Source organism: Cucumis sativus, chromosome 5 (assembly GCF_000004075.3).
Source record: "Cucumis sativus cultivar 9930 chromosome 5, Cucumber_9930_V3, whole genome shotgun sequence".
In the NCBI taxonomy this organism is placed as follows: Eukaryota; Viridiplantae; Streptophyta; class Magnoliopsida; order Cucurbitales; family Cucurbitaceae; genus Cucumis; species Cucumis sativus.
This window is the reverse complement of record NC_026659.2, coordinates 20,763,922-20,790,833: the sequence shown is the minus strand read 5'-3', so window position 1 is coordinate 20,790,833 and position 26,912 is coordinate 20,763,922. Positions and strand designations below refer to the sequence as shown.

The following is a 26,912-nucleotide window of genomic DNA, read 5'->3' as shown; positions in this document are numbered from 1 at the left end:
TGTCACTCCATGTTCTAAATTGTCAAAGCAATAATTTTATATGTGGATATCCCTCTATATATCTAATTACTTATCATATTTGTAATATGCAAAAAATAGATGCTATGAGCTGCTTTTTTCTAAATCTTTTTTGTCATCTGATGCAATTTTCCATTAAACTACGTGAGTCAAACATCCAACGACTCATGTAACAAAATAAAAAAGTTCATTAAGTTGACCAATTTTTAAAAATATTCTAGATTTGCCCTTTCTTTTCATCATCTTTTTTCTCTTTCTCTTTTGCGATTTTTTTTCTCTCCATTGCCTTTATTCTCTTTTCTCTCTCTCTGTCGTCTTTCTTCTCTTCTTCTGCCATTTTTCTTTTATTTAATTTGTTTTTAAACTTTTGTTTGGTTCAAGATCATGTACAAAATATAAAAAAAATCTATTTTTTTAATTGTTGGTTGTTCAAGATCGTCTACCAAATATAAAAAATCTTGAAAAAGAAATCATTTAGATCTAACCAAAATCTAGATCATATACAAAAAAATAGTTAAATTAAAACGATCGTGTACCAAATAATCTTTAAAAAATCATTTAGATTTGTTTAACAAAATTTAAACGATCAAATCTAAACGATCGTGTACGTAAAAATCTTGAACAAAAAGCATTGAGATTTTGCTACCAAAATTCAAACGATTAAATCTAAACAATCGTGTACCAAATAGAAACGATCTTGTACCAAATACAAACAACCGTGTACCAAAAAATACTGTAAGAAAATCGTTTAAATTTGGGTTAGATTTGGCTACCCAAATTTAAACAATTAAATCTAAAAAATCATGTACAAAAAAATAATGGAAAAAAAATCGTTTAGATTTGACTACCTAAATTTGAATGATTAAATCTAAACGATTTTGTACCAAAGAACAGTCAAATTTAAACGATCGCTTACTAAAGAATTTAAAAAAAAAATTGTTTAGATTACGGTAGCCAACTCTAAACGATCAAATCTAAACGATCGTCTATAAAATAATAGTCAAATCTAAACTATCATTTACTATTTTCTTCTTTCTTTCTTCATCTCCTCTTTCTTTCTTACAGCTCTTCCAGAATATCAATATTGTTTAAATACCATTTTGATATAATCTAAACAATCACTTACATAGTCATCATGATCGTTTAGCATAGTCAACACGATCGTTTAGATTTGAAATATTTTTTTCATCGTTAAAAAGAACTACATGATCGTGTATCATTTCCTACTCGATCGTGTATTATTTTCTATATGATTGTGTATCATGATCGTTTAGAAGAAAAATTACAATTTACACGAAACATTTTTTTTTTTTCATCATTAAAATGAACTACACGATCGTGTATCAATTCCTACACAATCGCGTATCATGATCATTTGGAAGAAGAATTACTCGAAACCTTTTTCTCATCGTTAAAAAGAACTACATGATCGTATATCATGATCGTTTATAAGAAGAATTACACTAAGCATTTTCCATCGTTAGAAAAAACTACACGATCGTGTATCGTTATCATTTAGAAAAGAATTACCTGCACGCATATTTCCAGTGTTGATTCTACCTATACGATCGTGCATTATTTCCTACACGATCCTTTAGAAGAAGAAGAAGAATTACACACGTACGTGTGGTTGATTAATCATGTGTTAACTGGATTATATTTGGTATTTTCTATTCTTGGTCCTATGAATTTTTTTTTTCATTTTCAAAATTTTTCTATACATTGTAAATATTTTATCGATTTGTTATATTTTTTAAAAACTCTCATGAATAATTTGACATTTTTGACAAGTAACAAAAATCTATCCATCAAAGATGTCTCGAAGAACAATGCAAATGATGTTGGAATTTTCGTCCGGGAAAAACAGGCAAAGAAAAACTTCCCTATGGACTGCAGCGGATATGGGTTTCTGTATTCCTGGTAGCAGCAAGGCTGATGATATTCCTCTCTGCAAGTTTATTAAGGATGGCTCCTTCGAGGCTTCACACAAGGACTGCACACTATTGATCCTAAAGTTGTTCATCTTTGAAAATTATCGATACCAAAGAAATGTAAGTTTTTCATTTGCATTATCCTGATAACTAAGAGCATCAATACCGTGAACATCTTACAAAGAAGACTTTTGAGCATGTACCTTACCTAAATTTGTGTCCTTGGTCTTTGCAAAAAAGACAATGACCTTATGAACCACCTTTTCATGCATTCCTTATAATGTAACTATAGTTTTGTGGAAAGAATTTAGAATTTGGTACTTGGGACTGTGAATCTGATCGTGGATGTTAAAATATATAGCCTAACTAATCTAAGAAAATTCTTGAAGTAAATTAGATTTATGTAGAATTATGTTGACGTACATAAATAAACTAAGAAAAATCTAGAATAGTTCAAATTCTAGAGACATCATCCTGCTTGGACTCCAAAGATCTCTCACCTATATATAAATAGTAGGGCCACAAAAACAAGCAAAGAAAGGGAGAAAGAAAAGCAAGAGAGTTGGATAAAAACTTAGAATGAAAAGTGAGTGAATGCCTTTAGAGAGTAAAAGAGTATTTTCTTGAAAGTATATATTAATGTTTGTAAGCTCTTCATAAAAGTTGTTTAAAGTTCCTTTTGTATCAATTTCTTTGACAATGACATAAGTACTGTTTTATACCAAAAACCTTTAGTTTGTTGTTTGAATAGGAAGACATAAAAGACTAATATATCATAATCAACTCCTCGGTTGCACTATGTTGGTCCATCTTTGAGAGAAGGTCTGCTTTCTTGTTAGCCATTGGTCTCACTAACTCTAAACTCTTTTCGAGCCACAGCCCAATATAACACGATATATCTCCCTTGACTTTGTTGTATTTATGTAATCGTCTCCCTCCACCCACACACTTTTTCACTTTGTACTTTTTGAGCATCTCACCACTCCATGTATATGTCCTCAATTGTTTATATGAATGAAATTGTATTTGCGATACGGTGAGAAGCTACTTGGTATAAATTGATAGGGTAGTTTTAGTCAAGCTAATTACCTAAACTTTGATCTAAACCGTTAATCATCATCATGATGATTCGCCAGAGAAGAGTGATCAAGGCTTGGATTTACTGATGTTGATCAAACAAAACAATGAAAGAAAATTAAATTGTAAACTTGGTCCTTATAAATTTTTCGAAAGTTAGAACTTAATCATTGTTATGAAAGTTAGTTTTTATCGTTTGAAAGAGTTGTAAATGGTTCCTATGATTTGATAGGAACTATTATTTTATGATTATTGACTAAATTTAAAAAAAGAAAAAAAAATCAAAGCATACCTAAAACAATTTAAATTAGAAACATGAAACACTACACAATTCCAATAAGAAAGTAGCATGATTAAGATTTCTAGAAAAACAAAATTTATAGTTGTATTAATTACCTAAAGGCTAAGCCATAAATTGCACATTATTTTATTATCCATGAAAATTTGATAGTTAAGCATGCAAGAGTGATTCTTACCATTTGAAAAGAGATCAGATTAATCTTGAATAGACACAATCAAAGAACATATGACTATTTTACTTTTCAAAACGTTTAGAATTAGAGAAACATAAAGGAAGTGTGGTTGGTCTAGTGTTTCCACTTCACCTTTGTGATTAAAGATATGAATTTATCCCAAACACTTCAGCTGCAAGTTGCATCACATTGTGATATTAGCTATGGTTGTTGTTTTTTCTAAAGTGATCGGAAGAGAACTCAGGAAAACAAACCAAAATTATTTGGAATTGGTTTCCATTCAAGTTAATTCAAAGAGCAAAGTGACTTGAATTTATATATAAGTAGCAGGGGAAGGAAAAGAATAGAGTATATGAATGAAGACTCAGCTATGGGATAAATACAATATAATGCATAGAGCCCGAATACAATATAATGCTTCATGGAACCACTCACCACTTGCTACACATGATAATAAACCTTTTTTTCTATCTTCTTTTGCTTTATATCTTTTACATGAAATTGAAGCAAACTCTCATCCCTAATTTGTGCTTTCAACTTTTTGTTTCCATGCGTTAACTACCCGAAAGGGTAAGAATCAAGAACGTGACTAATACACGTAAGGAATAGTTTTCTCAACCTTAATGAGATGACTTCCTTCATTCGTATCTCAATAAGTGAACAAGTGTGGACATTAGGCGTTGAGAGGATGTCGTCCTTAAATGTGAAGCACTCTAAGTAGTGTAAGTAAATAAACTCAACACACCCTTTTCAATCATTGTTTCCACTGTCCATTCAAGGGTTTCGTGCTAGAATATTTTTTTACTTAAAATTTGTGCGTTTAAAAAGTTTAAGGTTTTATCTATCGAACAATACTAACTTACCCAAGATGAAGACAAGAACGTGGCTCTTTAAACGGAGCCAATAGCACCCTTTCCAAAACCGAGAAACATTGGCCTATAAGAACTCCTTTGAAGATGACCAATTTTTTTCCATGGAGAATAATTTACTATATTCTAAAAGAATGGTGCTATAATATTTTTGTGTAGGGAACGAGGGTTTCTAAGCTTATGTTTCTCCTTCTCTCATATAATATTTGGATTGTTAAGATGAGTAGAAGAAGCTAAACAAATACCTATTTCATGAAATTTTTGGCAAATTGGTAAAGGAAACAACATTGACTGGAAGAACTCAAATTATAATTAATACTCAGCATTGATCCACCATCTGCCCTTTTACTTTCACAATGAGAGCATATAGGTCACTTATTTTAATTATTTTTCCTTTGAGATAGAGGAAGATTTCTAAATGTTTTAAATTTTTCTTAGGAAGGTCCTACTGTTGTATTATCTCTTTGCATCTAAAGATTTGTGGGAGGAATTTGAATGGCAACCGATCGCTGATGTTCTAGTATGAGAAGAGTGGAAATACAATAGCAAAAGGGAGAGCCTTTCATAAAAGGTTCGTTCGTTCTAACCGTCACAAAAGATTTATTTATCAGTCCCATTACTAAATTCATGACATATTAAGCTTCAATGAATGAGAAATGACGAAACTGTTGCCACAGGGAATATAATAAAAAAAAAGCTTGAAATCCCAACAGTACAATAGTTGCAATGCAATAACCAATAGTTAATAAAATAACTAACATTATATTAATCATAATACTTTGCAACATTATATTAATTAATTTCCTTAACATAACAATTGTTTGCAGTGTGGCATGCTCTTCTCGGTGATGGAAACCAGAAATTGTTGGTGAGAAAATGGAAGCTCATATAGAATCTGCAAGAATTCTTTGCAGACGTAGTGATTGAGCACGAGTATGTATAGTGCACATCATCGACAATCCAGGCTCTGGTAATTGTTCAAGTAACTACACCCAGGACGTAGGACAAAGGAGATTGACAACTTCATACAAAATGCTGTACCCTACCTTCAAGATATACAAATACCAGAGTTCTTGGTATGGCAACTGGTGAGTTGGCTTTGCATATGGTAGGAGTCCTTTCATGTATTTCAAAATAAAAGATTTACAATCTTGATTCTTAGAGAATTACTACGTGAGTCTACATCACACATAATACTTACACAAGCTGATTTACTATCGTTAAGGGTACATACTGCACATATAAAAGCTGAAAGAAGGGATTATAGATACGGATTGATGCAAAAGCTCAAATTCTAAATAAAAAATGGTAGTAGACTCCATACTGCTAGAAATTCACGTTAACAATAAGCAATAAATGAACAATCATATATCTGAAACGTGCCCGCTATTCCTCTTCCTCTTTTGTCTTCACTTCCATCAATGCCCCAACTAAGTTTGTATACTGGTGAAACTGCAATAGTTATAATATACAAGACCATTTAACTGCACATTCAACTCAGTAAATATAAAAGATAAAAAAGCACAAGCAATTACTAGTAGTTATCATTTCTCTTTTTACTATTCATTGTTTTCAATTTCTGAGAAACATATATGTTTGGTAATTATTTCATATAACTTATTCCTAAGAAATATTTAGGTTCCTATATGATGCATAGTTTTTTAACAAAAGAAGAGAAAATACATCTGATTTCCTGTTTTCCATTTTCTAAAAATATAAATAAAAATAGGCAGAATCATTAAACAAATGAAATGGAGGCTTTCACCTCTTTTATAATACTCTCGCATTTGTTAAGTAGTTCTTGTTGCTTCAGAACACTAGATTGTCTAATGGAATTTGTTTTTGAAGTCAGAACGTCAACCTGCCACCAACATCAACATGAAGAGAAAAACAAGCAAAAGAGAATTCTTGTCGTGAGTAAGTTTGACTAGACTGGATTCGTTATAAAAGCTAGGACTGAAGAAGAAACCTCCATGAACACTGCTTCAACATTTCTTTGCCTTTGCTCTAGATCATGCCTCAAAGATTCAACCTGAGACCTCACGGCAATCAAATCTTTTGTAGCTTCCTCACATGTCACATCTCTCTCCTTCTCTGTCTGTCTTACTAAATCTTTCAATTGATGAACTGAAGAGGAATAGAAAAAGAGAGAAAAGAATAAGCACATAAAAAGCGGTACAATAATCAAGTAAAAAACTCCATTCGGCACTAAGAATAAATTAAAATTAGCTACTTCGATAACAATTTGTGCTTTCTTTCTAGAAATTAGATTTATTTACTAACTTGTTTTCTTCGTTCTTTCCTCTACACTCTTACTATCGACAACATGTCAAACTAAATAATAATTTTTTAAAAAAAGAAAAAGGTGTGCGTTTCCGTAAGATTTTAAGTGAACAAAAGTCATAAAGACAAAATGGTATTTGTAGATTTTATAAGCTTAATTTTTTAAAATATAAAGTCAAATGATTGTTAGATGGGTATAAATGAAATAGAGCTAACCACCTTTTGCTTGAAGTTCAACCAGTTTAACCTGGAGAGATTTATCTTGGACTTCCTCATCACTTAGCTTAACTTTTAAGGCCTTGAATTCTCTTTCAACTGACTTGGCAGAGTTCACCTATTAGAAAAAGTGTCCATGTTTTAGCCAATAAAAGTTTGTAATGACACCACAATAGCACTATTGGCACATATTCAAACCTGTTCGTGTATAGTCTGCATCAGAGAAAGGTGCTTCAACATTTTCTTGGAAACCTGAAAATGTTTTGTCAATAACTCATCAAGCTATCAACTGAATTTTCTTTTAAACTACCTAAGATTTCATATCAATGTTCAGACTCCACCTGATCTCTAAACATGTATACAGGTAGTCTACAGACTTTCTACCTTGATATTAGTACAAAATGTAAAAAAAGACCAAGTACAAAGAAAGTTTAGCTTTCATAAACAGCAAAAGCACCACTGTCAGAAAAACTTGTAAGAGATTTGAGAAAATCGACAATGCCTAAATAAGCTTTAAAAGATCTAAGAAAATTAGAGAGAAATTAATGTTCGGAGTTGGGACTCATTTTTGTTTAAATCAATGGCTAAATCTTACAACAATAAGAGCTTATTCCCCCTTCTTATTTTTTAGATTTAGATAATGTGAGTGTCGGGACAACTTGTGTGGTCTTCAACTATTCTTTTGAGACAATCACTTGATTCTACTACATTAAGTTGTCATGGCAATTGCTAGGATATTAAATTCTGAAGGCAAAATAAAAGGTCTCTGAGGTTCGAGCTTAGTGTGTAAATTCCATGAAGTTTCAAAATGATACTTTAATTCTTGAAGTTTGAAAATAGCTCTAAATGGTCCTTAGGTTATAGTTGGTCATTAGTTAACTAAACAAAAATGACATGGTAAGGTGACGTGGCTAATTTTAAATAACTAGGTAATTTTTATTGATTTTATATTATTTTATCTTTTCCCCCTTTTCCCTCTCCTTTTTATCTTCCCCTTCCACTCTCCTCCACCTCTCTCCTTTCTTCTCTGCATCTTTTTCAATTACCTACAAAAGAAACTCCAAAACCCAAAAATACAAAACAATAAAAATAAAAAATAACCAATCAAACAACTTTTGATTCTCAATGAACACACATACACATAACAAAATTTTTAAAAATAAGATTTAAATGTCAACCAAATTGGTTTTACTTGATTCTATTTGTCCCTTTTTTCCCTTGTTCAATCAATACTTCTGGACATGTTGTAAATGTATTATTTTTAATCTTTTTTTTTTTTTTTTTTATTAAGTTTCGAATTTTGATTTACCAAACAAAATGACAATTTTCTTTCAATTTTTTTAGATGTGGGTATTAGATGTAATGGGAGAGTTCCGGAGGAAGAAAAGTCAAGACAAAGAAAAACAAAAACAAAAAAGGATTTTGAGAATGTTACCGAAATAGCAAGATGTAGAGAGAATGGAGGAGAAAAATAAGGGTAAGTAACCCAGCATCGGCTTCAGTGGAGAAAAGAATGGAGAGAGAAAGAAGGAAAGAGTGAGAACTGATAAATGCAAAGGGAAAGAAAAAAATTCATGTTGCCCAGTAATTTAAAATTGGCCACCTCACCATCCACTATTTTGTCATTTTCGGTTAGTCAACTAATGGTCAGCTTTAACGACCATTTAGAACTATTTTTCAAACTTTAGGGATTAAAATATTGACAATGATATATAATTAAATTTGTTCTCATCCGTTATCTTAAACTTTTGGGTCAATTGGTGATTTAAGATGGTATCAGAGAAAGTTGCATAAGGATATCTTGAGTTCAAGCCCCTGTAATATTATTTTCTCCTCAATTAATATTCATTTCCCTGGTTGGGTATTTCTCATATTTCAAGTCCCACAAGTGAGGGAGAGTGTCCAAGTTAATCATTGAGGTTCTTATTTAACTTGCTTAAAGGATTGATCCATTGGTCTTTACCCAAGCCCTTTAATCATGACTTTTTTCAATCTCCTAGTTGTATTTCTATTGAATAAGATATATTAAGGAACCGAACTGGCCGGTGGGGCACTGAGTTAAAGTTCTGAAGTTTGTATTGTAATAATGTAAGTAGTTCGTAACATCAATCATAACTTTCCACTTTAGCAACTTTTTTTTTTCATTTGTTAAATTTCATTGAGCGATGCGATTTAAAATTCAATTTCACAAAAACAAGCGGTCATCAAATCCAACAATGAATTATTCATAACTAAAATCACACTTGAAAACCTGAGTTGGTGCAAGAATTGGACAAACCATGAATAGACAGAAAGTATGTTGTTTCTAGCACCAACATAATATGTTTATATAAAAAGAAATAACATAAGGGTAACAAATCAACATAATCCCAAATTGTTACCTTTGAATAAACCTCAACAATGCCAGTTTTTTCCTGACATGCTTGCATAGCCAATTTTTCAGCATTCTTGGCCTCCTCCCTAGCTAATTTTTTCTCCTCCAAAGCCCTCTATAAGCAGAAAAGATAAGCGAACACATAATTCATTAAGAACAACTGGTGCACAATGATTAACTTGACAAACTACCTCTAAACAATATATATATGATGTAATTACAAGGACATTAGAGTAGTTAAGTTATAATTACAAAAGAAGGCTTTAGCTTGCTCAATGATAAAGCTAAGAGAGTGATGAAATCATGTCAGGCTTCTTTTCATTGGAGATACTTTTTTTCTTTTGAAACGGAAACAAATTTTTCATTGATATAATGAAAAGAAACTAATGCTCAAAGTATCAAGGCTTCCTTCAAATAACACTTACAAAGCTAAGTCCCAATTCACTAGGTGATTCATCTTGCCGCCTTTTTGCCCCTACCAAATGTTGCACATAATTCACCACGTGATTCATCTTGCTGCCTACTAGGCTTTTTCAGGTGGTGAATGCATCTATTAAATCATTCAACCCATTTGGGGCGAAAACTCATAAAATTAAGAATGCTTTCAAGAAAACTTCATCTATCGAAGGCTTTTTTTATCCAATTTGAGGATCCAACACTTCTTTTTCTTTGCCTGATAATCCCCCACTGTCTCATTTGCAATGAGCACCAGATCTAAGATTTGTTGACATCCTATGAAGGCCCTTTGAAGAAATAATGCGTTATAAGCTTCCCCTAATGAATCAATGTTTATTTATTCTTCAACTTGTGAGTGGACTGATCTAGTTCTTCACTACTGACACTGACAATTGAATGGACATTTGAATCTTCATAATGTGGCTTGATGTAGTCTCAAGTAAGCGTGCCTTGAATGAAGGGAGACAAAATCGTACTGAACAATACCCAGTGAAGAGTAGCATTTTCTCAAGGGGCTACTAAAAAAATCCTACTGAACTTTATAGTATTAGAATCTGAACACCACTGTCCTCTAAGAAGACCAATTTGTTGCCACGAAGCTTCTTTTGTTGAGGAGATAATTCTGTCGTAAATTTAATTCATCTTTATTTTCAAACTGAATCGAAAAATTGGCCAGATTTGCACCCTCAATGGTTTTAAAGATGCTGGAATAAAGCCACACAAATTCTCTTCCACCTTAATTATTGCTGATGACTAGTAAAAAATTTAAGATGTGGGTAGAAATTTGAACAAGGCCTCCCAAATAATACCCAATGGCCTCAAAACTGATTTTTTTCCAAAAAGGCAAAGGCGGATTTTTTATAGAAACCGAACCTCCAAAACTGCCGATGACCTTTGGTAAAGAGTGTTCTAACTTTGACCAAGGCTCTACTTTAAGATTAAATTTTCCAAACCCAATCCATTGGCCGTTCACAAAATTGGAATCAATTTCCTTGTTACACTTAATCAAGGCTTTATCATCCAAAAATGGATTAATTGTAATGAAGACATGAAAGAAGTCTTCAAGAGTGATCTTAATGTCAGCCCAAAAGTAATATCCCATCAGTCTTCTTCCCATTGAAAATGTTAATTCCTGTATATATTATGTTTTTTGCCAATTCTGTAATTTCATCTCAATAATGAAATCAAAGGATGGTCTTCACTAAAAGCTCATAACAGGAGAATACGAACATAACTTCTAGTTAGAAAAATGGGGGGAAAAAACGTAGAGACAAGGAGAATAGACCTGCAACTTATCTGGTGATTGAACAATTTTTGAACGCAAATTAGCATTTTCTTGGACACTTTGTACTAAGAGAAATTCTGCATTAGAGATCTGAAAATACACAAAAGAAACAGTGAGAACATAGCAAGACTTTCAAAAACCGATAGAGCATATTCATATTCAATTGGTTCCATAAGTAAACCCAAAACTATCTCTGACAAACAAAACATGCAGAAATGAACATTTAGTCTGTAAAATGTACAAAAGAATATAACAATCATAAAAGATATGACATCCTGTATATGGTTCATGGACAATGTAGAATATAACGAAATTATAAATAAAAGAGATAGTTGCAAATTTAGCAATTAAATTCAAATTAATTAAGTATATAGCACAATTTTAAAAAATTTGCAAATATAGCAAAATTTGTCAAATTCTATCAATGATATAAGTCTATCACTGATAGACCATGTTGCAAATATTGGTCTATCACTGATATACCATATGAAGTCTATCAGCGATACAAGTTTATCAGCGATAGTTTTGCTATATTTACAATTTTTTTAAAATATTGCTATATCCTTAATTATTATTACTAAAATAGTCATCCATTGTAATTTCCCTAAATAAAAGATGCAATGAAACCTACATCTGAGGTGTTCCGTGAGTTTTCTAAAAACGGAATTATAAATAAAAGATGTAGTGAAACATGTATCTGTTTGATCCCTAGAATGAAGAAGACTACAAGGTTCGGTGAGTTTAGACCCATTAGTTTGTTGACTTCTTTGTATAAAATTATTTTGAAGGTCCTTACCAAGACACTGAAAAGGTCCGTCCATTCATGATTCCCAAATGGTGTTTGTGGAAGGAAGGAAAATTCTAGATGCCATTCTAACAGCTTCAGAGTCATTAGAAGAATGGAGGGCGAATGGGAAGAAGAGTGCTCTGTTAAAGCTTGATCTTGAAAAGGCTTACAATAAAGTTGACTAGGCTTTCTGCTGCGATCCTTAAGCTTAAAGGGTTTGAAAAAGGATGGAGGAAGTGAATTTGGGGTTGTCTCACCTCTACCAACTTCTCTATCATTATTAAAGGGAGACCGCAAGAGAAGATTATGGCTCAAAGCGGTTTTCGTCAGAGGTTATCATTCAGTATTGTAATGAAAGAAGAATGATGAAAGACTTCTCCTTTAGCAATCCGTCAACGGAGGTTATTATTATATATATAAAGACTTCTCCTTTAGCAATTCGTCAAAGGTGCACAAATTACACAAAGTTCTTTGGTAATTATAGCCTTCCATGATTATTAACAATTGGAGGGTTCTTCTTGTTTAATTTTGTTGGGATTTCTCAACCCCACTCTTAGGTTGTTCTCTCTTTTTTGGTCAATCATCAATCCACGGCTTCACTTATTGACAAAACACTGTAAAGAAGTCTTTGGAAAACTAAAAGTCTGAAGAGTTAATATTTCAGTGTGGATCATGCTGTATGGTAGTCCGCATTGTGCTTCCATATTGCAGAAAAAGCTCCCATCTCATTATTTTTCACCCACATGTGCCCCCTCTGTCTCAAATACCAGGAAAACCTTCAGCACCTCTTTATTGACTGTCCTTATGCTGTAAACTGTTGGAACCGACTTCTGCAAATTTTCAATATATGTTGGGCTTTTGACAACAATATCGAAAATAATGTGCTTCAGATTTTGACAGGTCCAGTCATAAAGAAAAATGCTGTCCTATTATGGTGCAACTTGGTCAAGGCATTACTAGTAGAGTTATGGTTCAAAAGAAATGTTGTCTTCCGTGACAAGTTTTCAAGTTAGAACAATCATCTCAAGTATACCCGCTTAAATGCCTTGTCATGGTGTTCTTTATCCAAAGCTTTCCAAGATTATTCCCTTCAAGAGATATTATTGAATTGGCAAGCCTTCATCTTTTCTCCAATATAAAGAGACATTTTCATCTAATCTGTGTTTTCCTTTAAATTTTCAAGCTCTAGAAAGTTGTATCTTTTTGCTATTATTAGAATGTATCTTTTTAGCTCATGGGAAAAAGGCTCGCTTTGGCCTTCTGAATTTGATGTAATCAGTTTTTGTAATTTGTAGTTGGACACGATGAGGGAGCTAAGTGGGTGTCAACCTAAGTGAGATGTCCCGGTGCACCTACTGATCCTAAGATATTTGCTCATTATATAACCCTCGTGTATTTTGAGCTTTGTCTCTTGTTATTATTAATTATTTAATAAAGAGATCCGTTTCGCTTTCCAAAAAGAAATAACATATCTAAATTGTTCATTTTTGTATAAACTATTCAAAAGTTTTGTTAATATTTTTATTTAATTTATTAAAAATTCAAGAGTTTTCCTCTTCAGACCAGCAACTTTTGTTTCTTTCTCTCCCATTTCTATTTTTTTCTTTTGTTTCTAATTCTTTTTTTTTTCTTTTGTATTAATTGTATGGCTGTTATTGTGATGTTTTAAATGTAATATTTCACAAGATGTGCACAGCATATATTTATTTTGTAAGAAAAAAATAATATCTTCCGACGTATCGTGTCCTACTTTTTCAAAAATTGGCACGTCACCATGTCGGTGTCATGTCGTATTTGTGTCACATGTCAATGTATAGCTTTCTACTGATATATCGTCTTTAGTGGCTTTGATTAGCTCGTTATTTTTCTGTTTGAATCCGTTTTTAGGTTGCCATCATTTTTATGTTGCCTAAGTTCAGTTTTTGTTTTAGTCTTAACCCAGGTTCTCCCTTAGTTCTTTTTGCTCTTGGTAGAGTACTCTTGTACTTTGAGCTTTAGTTTCATTTATTATCATTAATAAATACCCTTGTTTCTGTTTCAAAAAAAGGCCAACTCATTTTATTGATAAATAAACTGGGAAACAAATTCTTGAAGTAGACAAAGTTGGGCTTGAGATGATAGTGCAGCATCATGACAAGATTATCTTTACTTTAGAACTTAAGGACACAATTGTACAACCTATAGACATATATTTTCAAGTAAGGTCATGACAAGACTATCTTTATTTGAAAGATTCAAAAACACATACAAACTTATGGTTAGATTGAACTACAAGTTTAATGTGTTCTATTGTTGGTGGGAACTCATTGCTTTGAGAAGATACAACCAAACACATAATTTAGCATATGCCAATTATCATCCCCAGTCCAAAATTCTGAAAACTACAAGATTTTGCAAGGAATTTAGTTTCACAATTCAAGTCCTTGTTCAACTTGCTTCCAAACAACAAATTATACTCCAATTATGGCACAAACAAAACTTATTCAAGAGTTATGGAGCTTGAAATTTGGATACTTCTGATCACAATTACCTTAGGGAGTGTATCATCAGAAATTCGAGCAAAAAGGTCACTCGTATGAAGAGAAAAATATGAGAAATAATGATCTATTATCTGTCATATGATCTAATGCTCCATAGTCCACTATCCCGTAGTAGCTTTCATTTGCTTATTATCCTCTTTCTAGTCATCTACAAAGAAACATTCAGAGTTCAATTCGAATGCCCTGGAGGACTCTTGTACACGTCTTCTACCAGCAAATTCACATTGCATAGACAACCACATCCTTTGCCTCTCAGTTCAAATTTCAGCCACACAATCCTTAATATCCCTAGATCAAATGTTTCTTTTAAACGATCTTTTTGAAGCTGATGGTGCCCCGCTAGTCGATGCCCCTTGTCCTCCCCACTAAAATCCTCAGATTTTCCGAAGGAGTTGGTGTCCATATCAAAGATTGTGGTATTATTCTGGCCTGAGCAATTTAGGAAGTATTTGTCACTGCAATTTTGTTACTGCCACCATTGAAGGAATCTAAAATGGAAAGATTTAATAATGCTTTTATAAAACACTTCAAAGCTCTAAGGTCATTGGTTGGTCCTTTGTAGATTCGGTAGGATTTTCTGGGGGCTGCTGACCATGTGGGTTAGAAGCAGGATCTTTCTGGTGCTAGTCTGGAATTTAATGATTACTCCTTTCAAGTTCTATGGTTTAAACTGGGCTGTCCCTCCAAGTTTTATGATTATTCTGCTGTTGATCCTCCTGCATCTTCAACATTCCCAAGTTCTACCGGTCCACTGGTTTTGGAAAACCAGTCTTTTCTGGTTTTGGTTCATTTCTTGTATAGATTTTTTTTCCTTCAGTTTTTTTTCTTACTTTTTGGCTGTTTTGCACTGTTGTAATTGCTGTACTAGGATTTTCTTTTGGTCTTTGGATTTTCCTTGATTTAAGATGTTGGCGCCAGCACGGATACGCCTCTTGATCCCCTACCCCCTTTTTTGGCTTCTATATTATTCTCACTGTATAATTCTCTTGTACTTTGAGTTTTACATTAATAAAGAAGCTTGTCTCCATTTCAAAAAAAAAAAAAAGTTCATAGTCATCCTACTTAGTGATATATAATTAAATTTACCTTCACCCACTAACTTAAGTTTTTTGGTCAATTGGTAATTTAAGATGGTTTCAAATCAAGTGATCCAAGAAGGTCCTACGTTCAAGCCCCTACAATGTTAGTTTCTCCCCAATTAAAATTGATTTCCACTTGTTGAGCCTTTTAAATATTTCAAGTTCATATCCAAGGAGAGTGTTAGTGATATATAATTAAATCTACTGACCTACTAGTTTAAGCTTTTTGGGTCAATTGGTTATTTAAGACATCCCCTCCTAGAGACAATCTTTCTAGTTACAAATTTAATTGAAGATTCAGCTGTTAGTACAAGTAGTGAAAATATTAAAAACTCTAGCACAAGGTGATTTTGTTGAGGATAATTCAGAGGTTAACTTTGCTTATGGTTTTGATACCATGTTTCATCTCCTTTTTTCTTTGTACATCTTGTTAGTATAAACATACTAGTCTTTGTTTCCTATAAAGAAAATGTTATCTAACCTTCTCATCCGTTTCTACAAGTCTTTGTTTCCTACAAAGAAAATGTTATCTAACCTTCTCATCCATTTCTCCAGCTTTCTCTTTCAACTTACGGATTGAAGCACGTAATGACACCTGTTGATTGTTAAGTCCACCAATAGTTTGATGTAGTTCTTTCACTTTAGCATCAATCTCTTGAACAAAAGGCATTTCCCTTTCTCTTGCTTCATTGTACTCCGTGATCTCTGCATTCAACTATAACACACAATTTCATATAAATGAGGGGAAAAAATATATTTATCCACCATTTTTCAAACTGAAAAGAAAATAAACAAAGAATGGCTGAGATTCAAATACCTGAGAAGTTTTAACCTCCCATTCCCTTTGCTGGTCAGCAAAAGTATCTAGCTCATTCATAACTGGAGCATGGAAATTCATTTTGGCATCTCTTCAAATGGAAATGTAACAATCATAACTGAGGATTAGCATATATCTATATATTTATCCATGAAAAAATGTACTTCCAAAGATATATATCATGCTACATCTACAGATTCCAATAGAAGGAACTTATTTAAAAGACGCTGAAATATGCATCCTCTGCCTGCCCATTGAATAAGAAAATGAAGCGTATGTAATGACCAACAGCAAAACAAAGTTGTGGGATGTAACAGACAACAAGCATGTAAACCATAAATTATAACAAATTGAAGTGATAATTTTTGTTACTTCATCCATCCATTCATCCAATCAGCATGAAGAAAACAAACCTATAATCAAACCAACAAGCAAGAAGATGTAGCCTTCATTTAATTTAATCTGATGAGCCAAAAAAATAAGTGAGGCATCATAAGTACCAGTCAAAATTATAACCTCCTCTAATTGAAATATTTACTTAAAATTGTTTACCATGCACTAGAATCCCAATAATAAGTTGAAATTACTCGGTCAATGCCACACTACGTTGGCTCATAAACCCATTAGAGTGACTGGACCAAACCAATACACTTGCGTTTTTCTTTTTATTTTTAAAAAAGGAACTGCATAACCTCTATTAGTATTGTCAAATATCTTCTATTCTTTAATTCTCTTATTTCTCAGTTGAAAAATGCTCTCTCTCTCCTCTCTTCTCTCCTATCTCCTCTCCTCTCTCCTCTCCCCTCCCTTCCTTCCTTTCGTCCCTAACCACACTCTGGCCCCCTTTTTCCCTGACGTTCCTCATCCTTCTTCTCCAATAAGTCCCCTAGAGCTTGTTCTTCTTGTCCATCCCTGTTAAGTGGCAGTCTGGTTTTGGTGATAACGGAAGTAGAAAGATGCAAAGTAGCGAATACCCTTTACTATATTTGGTTTGACAAAGAATACTTCCATATAGAAGACATGGAAGCTCGAAAGATCTTGACATTATCAGACACTGAGTGTCTCAGATGGTTCTTGAAGGAGATTTCATAATTCTTGTGTGGCCCTGAGAATGGTTTTGTTCTTCAAAACGGTTTTGATGATTTTGAAAGTACAACGCTCTTAAAATTTAAGTCAAAAGGCTAACATAAACTCAGCTCAACTGGCATCTGTATGTTCCTAAAGGACAAAAAGTCTCAAGTTCAAATCTCCCACCTCATGTTGTACTAAATAAGACCTTTTTTAAAAAAAAAATAGTCAAAAGTAGGTTGGGTTATGAGGAGTGTAGCTTGGAAGAGGAACAAAAAACTACCCTTCATCCATATTTGTACTGGTGTCTCTCAACAGGAACCCTTTCACAAAATGTTGGAAAGTTTCTTAATGAAGCACAATTATTCAAATTGGTACAAAAAGCATCCCCATACCTCCTTGCAACTTCCTTCCAAGTCACTAGGGGCAAGTTATGCAGAAAAGGTGATGCTTAATGGATCCTCTATTTGGGAATTGGTAAAACAAAGCACTTCCCTTGTTCTGACATCTGAATTAGAAATTTAGAGTGCAACTCAGCATTGGTGATTAAAAATCCGAAAGTTTTAATAGAAGACTTCGATAATCTATGGATTATTTCCGTTTGATGATTGGAAGGAAATTAGAAAAACCTTAGAGAATCTTTTTCAATAAAAAATAACCACTAATGCATTGTTTGCAAAGAACGTTTTGATTAAATTGGTTGAAGGTTCTCTAGAAGAGTTCATTGGAAAAGAAGAGTTGTGGCAAGTAATGGGTCCTTTTCATTTAAAGTTTGAGAAATGGAGCAAAAGTAAACATAGCAGACCATCCGTTATTGAAGGATATAGAAGATGGATTAAAATAAAAAACCTCCCTCTTGATTATTGAAGCAATCAGACGTTCAAAGTTATAGGAGATCATTTTGGAGGTTTGAAAAACATCGCTTCTAAAATGCTTAACCTACTAAATGTTTTCGAAGCAAAGATTCAAGTAAAAAGAAACCAATGTGATTTTGTACCTGCTACATTAGAAATAACAAACTTCAACCAAGGGAATTTTTTCTTACACTTTGGTGATTTTGAACAAATCGAGCCTCCTCCATTAACCAAGGGTCATTTATCATTTGAGAATTTTTCAAACTCATTTGACTTGCAAAGATTAAACCAGGTTTTGAAAGATGAAGGAGTTGACGGTTCGTTCTTCCCAGAGGGGGTGGAATATCTAAGATTAATTCGAAAAATTCCTTCATGTATAAGAAATCCTTTTGAAGCTTTGGAACAGGAAGCTCGCCAGAATTTAGCCTTGTCGGCATCAAATACCTCCCTTGAAGCGACAATGAATTTAAATTTGGACTCCAAGGAAAGCAATGTGAACACGATTAGATTTGAAGAGCCACGCTACCGGGAGAAAAACCACAATATTGTTAATTTTATGTCTTCTAATGAATTAATACAATAGGAACAAAGAGGGAGAATAAATAGAATGTAACAAGGAATAAAAAAGGAAAAGATTTAGGAAATAGGGTAAATCTTTCCATAATCAATCCATAAATACTCCAAGGGCGAAGCCCACTAATTCTAACAAATATATTTTTTATATTTTTTTATTTTTTTTATTTGTTTATTTTATTTATTTATCAAAACAAAAGCGGGGAATATTTCCTCGTGGGGAACCCAATCCCCACAAAATCCCTTGGGGGAATCCCCACCCCATTCCCCACGGGGGAATTTGTAGGGATAGGGGGCAAGGATGGAGACGAGGAGTGGCATCCCCGTCCCCACCCCACCTTGTGGACATCTCTAGCCTCTAGAAACAGATTTCAAATCTCAATACCATGTTTCAATGCAAGAAAGAGCCAAGATCCGCAAATTTTCCTTCTGCAACTCATTCTTATCCTCGGCCTTGTAAAATACCAGATCATTTGAAATCAATAGTTGCTGATTGTGGAATTATTTTAATTTGATTCTTCAGTCGTTTAATGTATTCCTCCTTCATGTTGGTCCAACTTCAGTCTTTCTTGAATTTCTCTTCATGTGGGTGGCAAGTAAAGCCTTCACGTCGATACTGAAATAGTGGAAGACTTTTTCGAGCTTCCCTGGAATCTAGAGTATTGTGCCAAGGCAGCTTCAAGGCAGTTGGTTGCATCTTCTTGCAAGTTTTTACTTTCGAATGGGTTCTTCATGAGAGAAATTTTTCATTATGCTTTGTATTTAGATTTCTATGGTTATGGTTCTGTTTACCTTGATCTCTTCTGTTTGGAATTTGTTTTTTAGCTTTTGTTGTAGTTGTAGATAGAATCTTTCTCTTTTCTCTAGCTCTTAGTATAATACTCTTGTACTTTGAGCTTAAGTTTCTTCTATTAATAATAAATTAAGAGGCTTGTTTTCATTTAAAAGAAGGAACCAAAACTTATGATTCATAAATGATGCTCAAAGTACAAGGAAATCAACATAAAATATCAAAATATATACACCAAAAATAGAACAGAGAATGAAATCAATCCAGATCAAACGTGAAGAGGCTTAAACCCGGATTGAAACAAAGTGTGCAATCCAAGGAACAGATTTATCTTGAATAAACCGTTGAACAATTCAAAATAAAGCTTTAATAGAACTTAAGTGCAAAAGACAATAAAGAGAAATAAGAAGATTGCCATACTTGTGAATGCCAAAGTTCAGTATTGCGCTAAGGAAAATTTCAGTCCTATCTGTTTCAGGTTTTATCAAATCCTTCAACGTAAACTTTTTTGGACAGTCAAGAGAGGCAATGAAATGCTTTATTTTGTTGTGCAACTTCATTGTCGGGACTGAAACCATATGCAGATCAGGGTTCTCAAGCTGATCCAAGGCAGCAAACTCAATTTGTCCTTGGTCTTCCCTGCATAAATAACCAATAACAGAGAAATGTAACCTTTCAATAAAAGGGTCCGAACATAGGGAAACAAAAAAGTTCATAGTTAAAACACTTCATGGACCCAGAACGAAAAAGGAGAAAGATAACTGCATGAATACACAGATGCTATTTGACCATTCATTATATCAATGAATAGGGATACATAAACAACTTGCTTTGTGCCTATACCATTAGTTTCGTTCTCTCTCTTTTCTTTTCTTTTTTTTTTTTTTTTCTTTTTTTTTTCTTTTTTTTTTTTTTTTTTTTTTTTTTTTTTTTTTTTTTTTTTGAAAAGGAAACTAGTCAATTCATTGAATTTTTGAAATGAGACAAAGCTCAAAGTACAACAAGGGGGATCAGGAGTTTATTCATTCAATTTTGCTTTGTACCTTGAGCATTAGTCTCATTCATTATATCAATGAAAAGGCTTGCTTCCTTTCCTAAAAGGAATACATAGATAGTGAAACTCCACATTGATACTATATAATTTCTTAAAGAAAAGGCCCTCGAACGGTTCAATAACCTCAAGTTTGAACTAGGGTAAATAAAGTTACAAAGTATTAACAATCAAGAATGAATATTTTGCAACGTCCTACTGTCAATCTACACAACGTCACCCTATTATGTATGAATATCTTGATTCGGCATTTTCATTTGATCCATGCATGTGAGAATGATAAGCATGTGAGAATAACAAGTAGTGTTGGCCTTGTGAAATAAGACATGCCACAAACTTTTACCAAAAGAATTGAGAGTTTATCATCTGTACCATTGTGATGAACCCAAGAATACCATGAATTGTAGACAGTTCACTAAAACAACATATTAGGAATATCTATAGCACCTGACGTCTAACACCAAAACCAAATGATTAGCTAATACGGAATAAAATGTGATTGTCACTGGAAAAGCTCTGCCACTACAGAGATCCATTGTACATAACGAGTTTTTGGTAGCCCAACTATGTTACAACATGGACAAGTCTCCAGAAAAAAACATGGACAAGTCATCTATCCTTGGGCTGTTAATGGCGAAAAAAATCAGTACGGCAGTACCTACAACTGACCTTTACATTTTAGCTTTTAAAAAAAAAGAAAAAGAAACTAATCTCTTCATTGAATAGATTTGAACATTTTGAATTAGCTCGTTTGAGTACTTGGTGTTTCGAATTATCTGGGTGGTTTTCAGTTCAAGTCAAGGCATGTCCCATAATGGGTATGCTTAATTTTTGTCCTTGATGTTTTAGAATTCTTTATGCTTTCTTCCCATAAAAGAACGTCATAGAGAGATACCAACACTTTTTAATTTCTCAACACTGAAATCTCTATTCAATTTCAATAATTTGAATTCTCTAAGGATGTAAGGAGTTTAGGAGTAAGAATAGGAATAGGGAGTTGTGAACTCCACTTGTTTGGTCCAAGGAGTTTGTGGGTCACACCACTAAAAACCATCAATTTAATGCCTTATCAACTTCTTACACTGTGAACCCCAAAAGTTCATGACTCCCTAAACTTCATAACTTCTTACGCCACACTATTCCACACCTTACCCCCAAACAACCCTAAGAAACCAAGCATGAATTATGGATTACCTCAATTCCTATTATAAACTAAAGAAGGAAAGATAAGACTACCCCAAACCTAAGAAACCAAGCATAAATTATGAATTACCTCAATTCCTATTATAAACTAAAGAAGGAAAGATAAGACTACCATATTCATATAAATTTTCTTAAAAGCAAGGAAGAAAAAGTTGACCAGGTTATTAGAAACCAAATTCACACCATAAAAATTGTGGATATCAACATGCTGAAAGGAGTGAATACACGCAAATCCACTTTTTTCTTTCCTCCTTTCATACATTAGTTCAAGTACTTTTTGAAATAATGGGTATCAGCAGAGAAAATACTCATGGAGAAGGTCGAGGTAGATCATTAAATGCGTGTAGAGATCCGAAACTAAATCAGGTGAGGGTTGAAGGAGGTCCCGCTCTGTTACAGCAGCAATTTGATTATCTGCTAGTAGTAATACAATATCTGCCCGTGGAAGCCTTGGAAATTCATACTTTGACATTGCCAACTAAGTCTTTTCAATACCCTGAAAATTAAAAATTCAAAGTAGAATAAGAATATATTTGCAAGGACACAGAAAATGGCAAGGTAGACAAAATTGACACTGGCCTCCACAAAATTAAAAATTTGAGCATGGATCAAGGATGGATCCTCTCTGCTAGGAATACTAGTGAGATTCCAAGGGGAAATCCCCATACTCATTTCATTAACAATATTAGTTACAAAACTTGTGTCGTCCAAAAAAGGTTTGGGATTATTAATCATAAAAAAAAATGATGATATTAGGTCCATTTTAGTCATTACAATTAAAAAATGATCATTTAATCTTTTTTAAAAATAAACAATTGTGCAGATGGCGGATCAAACCTTCCACCCATGGATGGAAGGTTGTGTCACTCACCGTTGAGCTAAATTAAGTGTGACAATTTAATATTTATTTACCAACACTAATATTCATGTTCTCAATTTTTGTCAAGATTGGTACAAACTATCTGAGACCCATCAATAGTCCCATGAAGATCTAAAGTTACGTTCTTATGTCCGCTCAAAACCATAAAGTTCTTGCAATCCCATGTTTGTTCTATTGAAAAGTAGAGCCAAAGAACACAAATTTATATGGAAACTAGGGGTGCTAAAGATACCCAAGGGGAAAATTTACAGGCAATTAGAGCCTAATTAAAAGAATGAAAAATTATGGGCTAAACCTAAGCCCATATTTCTAACACGTTCCATAGAGAAATTTCCTTGTCCTTAGACTCATATCAATCACGTTTCTATCTAGACTAAACTTCCTACCGGCTGGATAACAACTTAACTCTTAAAAAAATTCAAATCTAACAAAGAAACATGATGGGTATTGTTTAATCCAAGCCAAAACTCAATGTATATTCGAAATCTTCGGGAAAAAAAACCCAACTAAAACACTGAAACTTACCACTAATCTATTAGATTCGAGGTGTAATGGTCAGAAAAGAGCAAGGTTAACGGTGATGCGGCTCCCAAAGAGTGATGAACAGTGACTGGGTGTTGGAGTGACTCGACTGGCGGCAAAATCGATTGTGGATGGCACAGACAGAAAGGCTAAAGGGCGTACTCCTATCTCGCGCAGTTGGTCGGAATCACGAGGCTGGCTGGTTGCGGCTGGCCGTTTGCCGCAAACGGTGAGAAATGCGCGGTGGCAAGGGGCGGGGATCGACGTGTGGGCAGTGAGAAAGGGGAAGGGAAAATGAGGTTGATCAGGTGGCTTTTTGGAGGGACGTTTTATTTGAATGTCGTAGCCGAAGCAACTTTACCTTTTTGAGAAGGTCGAGAACTTCACACTCCACAAATCGATTTTTAAAAAAAAAGGTTCAACCGTTCGGTAAATTTTTAATTGTTAATTATTAAAAATATGAGTGTTGAACAGGTTTTTTAACAGTGACTTTTAATTTAAAAACTTAAATGTAAATTAAAATATCTTTTAATAACCAAATTACATTTATTTAAATGATAAAATAAAATAAACGTGTTCGACCTGGACATTGTGCTAGTTGACTCTGAACTCTTATGTTGTTTTGGCTCCTCTTGATTCTCTAGTTCTTGTTGGTACTTTTGTCGATTTGAAACTAGTGCATGTGCTTCATAGTATAAATATTCGAACCTCTTAATTATAATATCACTACAAGGATAGACAAACTCGTTGACCGACATCCATGTATGAAGACGATAAACAGACCCCTTAATCATAATATCACTACAAGGATAATGGGTATTGTCGATGCAGTAGTGTGTTAGAAAAAATGGAAAAAAAAAACATTGGCAAAAGTTCTCTTGATGTCAGAAATAACCCCGTCAACCAAAACGTCGAGAGAACTTTGGCCGACATGCTAAAGGAACGACTTCAGGCGTGTATTATCCCCAACGTCGTTGATTACGTCGGTAATGAGGTAAGTCTGACATCATCTCCTCACGTCTGATAATGATGCTCTGACATGACGTCAGGAAAAGGTTTCTCTAATGTCATGGAAATGACTTCGAGGGAAAACCCTTATGCCGACGTATTATATGCTTCGAGATAAATTTTTATATATTTTTTAAAATTATTTTATTATTATTTTATTATTTTTTCTTATCATAACATTATAGATCAATATTAAATGAAAAGAAACTTACAAATTGAATAACCATTATACTTTTTCCTCAAATTAGTGATGATTCTATTTTATATATATATATTAATCCAACCCAGTATAACTATAAAAAAGAAAATATTTATTATTTAGAATTGTTTTTCCTAACATATTTATTATTTTATTCCTCATTTTTTCCTTTCTCTTTTTAATTTTTAGCTCAAGAGAATTTAAAGTATTAAAACAAATTTATTATTTTTATCTTTAGCAAAAGAGAAGTTTTGAAACCTATTTTGGAAATTTTTAAAATCTATTTATTATTTTATTCATCACTTTTCATCGGTAAAAGAAAAATAATGATTAATTTAATTTATTTGAAGGTAAAAGAAAACTTTTATTATTTTATTATTGAGAAAGTAGATAGAGATTAGAGGAGGAAGATATTATTATGTGTTGGGGCATATGTTTGGAACTAAATATTTTTTATCTCTTAAACTAATGTAATTTGTTTATTAGAAAATATTTTAATCTACATTTAATTTTTTTATTACATGTCATTATTAATAATTAAAAACTACATCATATTTTTAATAATTAAAAAATACAACTATAAACTTTCATACAGTTATAAATTTACATAAATTTTCACGCAATTATAAATTTACAAAATAACCAAATTGGGGAGAGAAAACAAAATTATTAAAAACTACAATATTATAATTATTATTTTGAAAAGTACAATAAATCTCTAAATATTTTTTTCATTTACTAAGAAATCAACCCTCAATAAATTTGAAAAATATCCAGCTCCTATGTCCACATATTTTCTTTAGTCCATTTTATCATTTAATTACAAGTGTTTTTACTATTCATTTCATGACAATTTTGTCATTCAACTTCATGTTTCAATATTTAATTGAAAAACATTCATTACCCCTAATTAACTATATAATATGAGTAGTGGAAGAGTTTTTTTTTTAAGCATGATAATATATCGAAGGCAGGGTTTTAAAATTTCTAACCACACTTTTTACCAATTTATTCGATATAAATCTATGGTATCTCCTTAAGTGAAGGAAAAAGTGCAAGGAGACAAAAAAAGATGAGAAGATAAAATAAAAAGTGAATCTAAAAAATTGCATCATCAATTAGGTGGAGAGGAAAATGCAAGAAGACATTATTTATTTCTTTGCACATTAAACACGTGCTAGAGATCAAATATACAAATATCTTCTTCTTTTTGTAATAATCTTCTTTTCTATTTCTTTGAAACTATTTTTTCTTTGAAGTTATGTACGTGAGTGGAATGAAAAAGTTTCTTGCATATTCTTTTTATCATATTCCTTCCTTTTTTTCTAGTTGAAATAAGAAAATTGTCACACTCCAAATCGTACTGCGACCATAATGACGAAGCAGTAGAATAGGATGCGAGTTTGTTACAATCTTGGAATTTTCTTATCGCAAAATCTTATTTTCAACTCCTTTTACATTGTCAACAAAACTCAAAACGCAACAGTGGTCAACCTAAACGTCAAGTATAATAAATATCGATCAAAACGTATACTTTATTAATAATAGACTTTTGATATATAATTACAACACTTTAAACAAATAACCAATGCTTAATTATTTCCAAAATGTTTGGAGTCATCTTGCCGCAAATCCTTTGGCCTAAACGTCTCATCTTGGAAGTTGAGATTTTTAAAACGTAAGTCTAAAAGACTTCACGAGATTTTATGAAATATTTTTCGCAATACCTTTTTATAAACATCATTTTGCATAAATAACATCAAATCATTTCATCTCGCATAAACTTTTTTTATGCTTAACAAACACGTTTATAATAGAATAATTTTACATAAACACACATTAGTTAATAGTTATTCCTTTCGCCAAGGATCACAAATCGTTTTTTACGCTTGGTCTCATTACCTCATGTTTGACTACTGTATCAACAACATTCGAGAACATACAGATTTGTTCTTGTTGCTCAGGTCGCTAAGCTTTATACGCTTCTTTCAACGCATAAGCCAACTTCTTATCACCTTATCACCTTATACACCTCATGGTGGCCTTGACTCTTTATGTGCACATAAAAGTTAGCATTATCTCAAAGAACCAACTAATGCATTGAAAACCATTTCATAGCATTGAAATTGCAATCATCAAATTAAGCTCTAACATTATAAATCATGCTTGAACACATATAAACTTTTCATAGAAATTTCTTTTTGAAATACTTTCTCATTTGAAATCATCTTTCAAAATAGTAAAGCGGAACCATAAAACTTTTAAGAAGAAAACCACTCACCACACTTTAACAAAAACCATCATCTTCCTTTTCTTCTCGTAGAGCCTTTTTGCGGAACAAACCGCCGTACTTAACATTTTGTTTTTCTTCTTCTCACCAAAGCAAAAGCAACATTTTAGCTCTTTTTTTTTTTTTTTAATAAAATCTTTTTTGTGCTTACTTAATGACCAAGTTCTCTGTTTATAGAGCTCTTAAACTATCTTAGTCATGCTTAAACTCTTATCGGTTTGTTAGCTCTTGCTTAAAACTTTACACGTGTAAATTTAGTATTCAACCCA

General features: G+C 32.8%; 1 protein-coding gene across 1 annotated transcript; it reads right to left on the bottom strand.

The window, feature by feature from the left end:
• Positions 1-5,128: 5,128 nt before the first annotated feature.
• LOC101210192 (kinetochore protein NUF2 homolog) lies at positions 5,129-23,500 on the bottom strand. The gene is made up of 12 exons (XM_004143747.3): positions 23,150-23,500; positions 22,053-22,240; positions 19,911-20,129; positions 16,206-16,296; positions 15,924-16,103; positions 10,983-11,072; positions 9,249-9,356; positions 7,066-7,119; positions 6,871-6,985; positions 6,338-6,495; positions 6,134-6,229; positions 5,129-5,820 (listed from the first exon to the last, which is right to left on the bottom strand). The coding sequence occupies exons 2-12, from the start codon at positions 22,214-22,216 to the stop codon at positions 5,755-5,757; spliced, it is 1,341 nt and encodes a 446-aa protein (XP_004143795.1). The 5' UTR covers positions 22,217-22,240; positions 23,150-23,500; the 3' UTR covers positions 5,129-5,754.
• Between the last annotated feature and the right edge of the window lie 3,412 nt (positions 23,501-26,912).

Coding starts and splice junctions, on each gene's coding strand:
- LOC101210192 (XM_004143747.3), bottom strand. CDS start 22,216: ATGTCAAAGTATGAATTTCCAAGGCTTCCACGGGCAGATATTGTATTA. Junction 16,297..19,910: donor CTGAACTTTGGCATTCACAA/GTATGGCAATCT, acceptor TTCCATTTGAAG/AGATGCCAAAATGAATTTCC. Junction 7,120..9,248: donor TTGTTGAGGTTTATTCAAAG/GTAACAATTTGG, acceptor AAACATTTTCAG/GTTTCCAAGAAAATGTTGAA.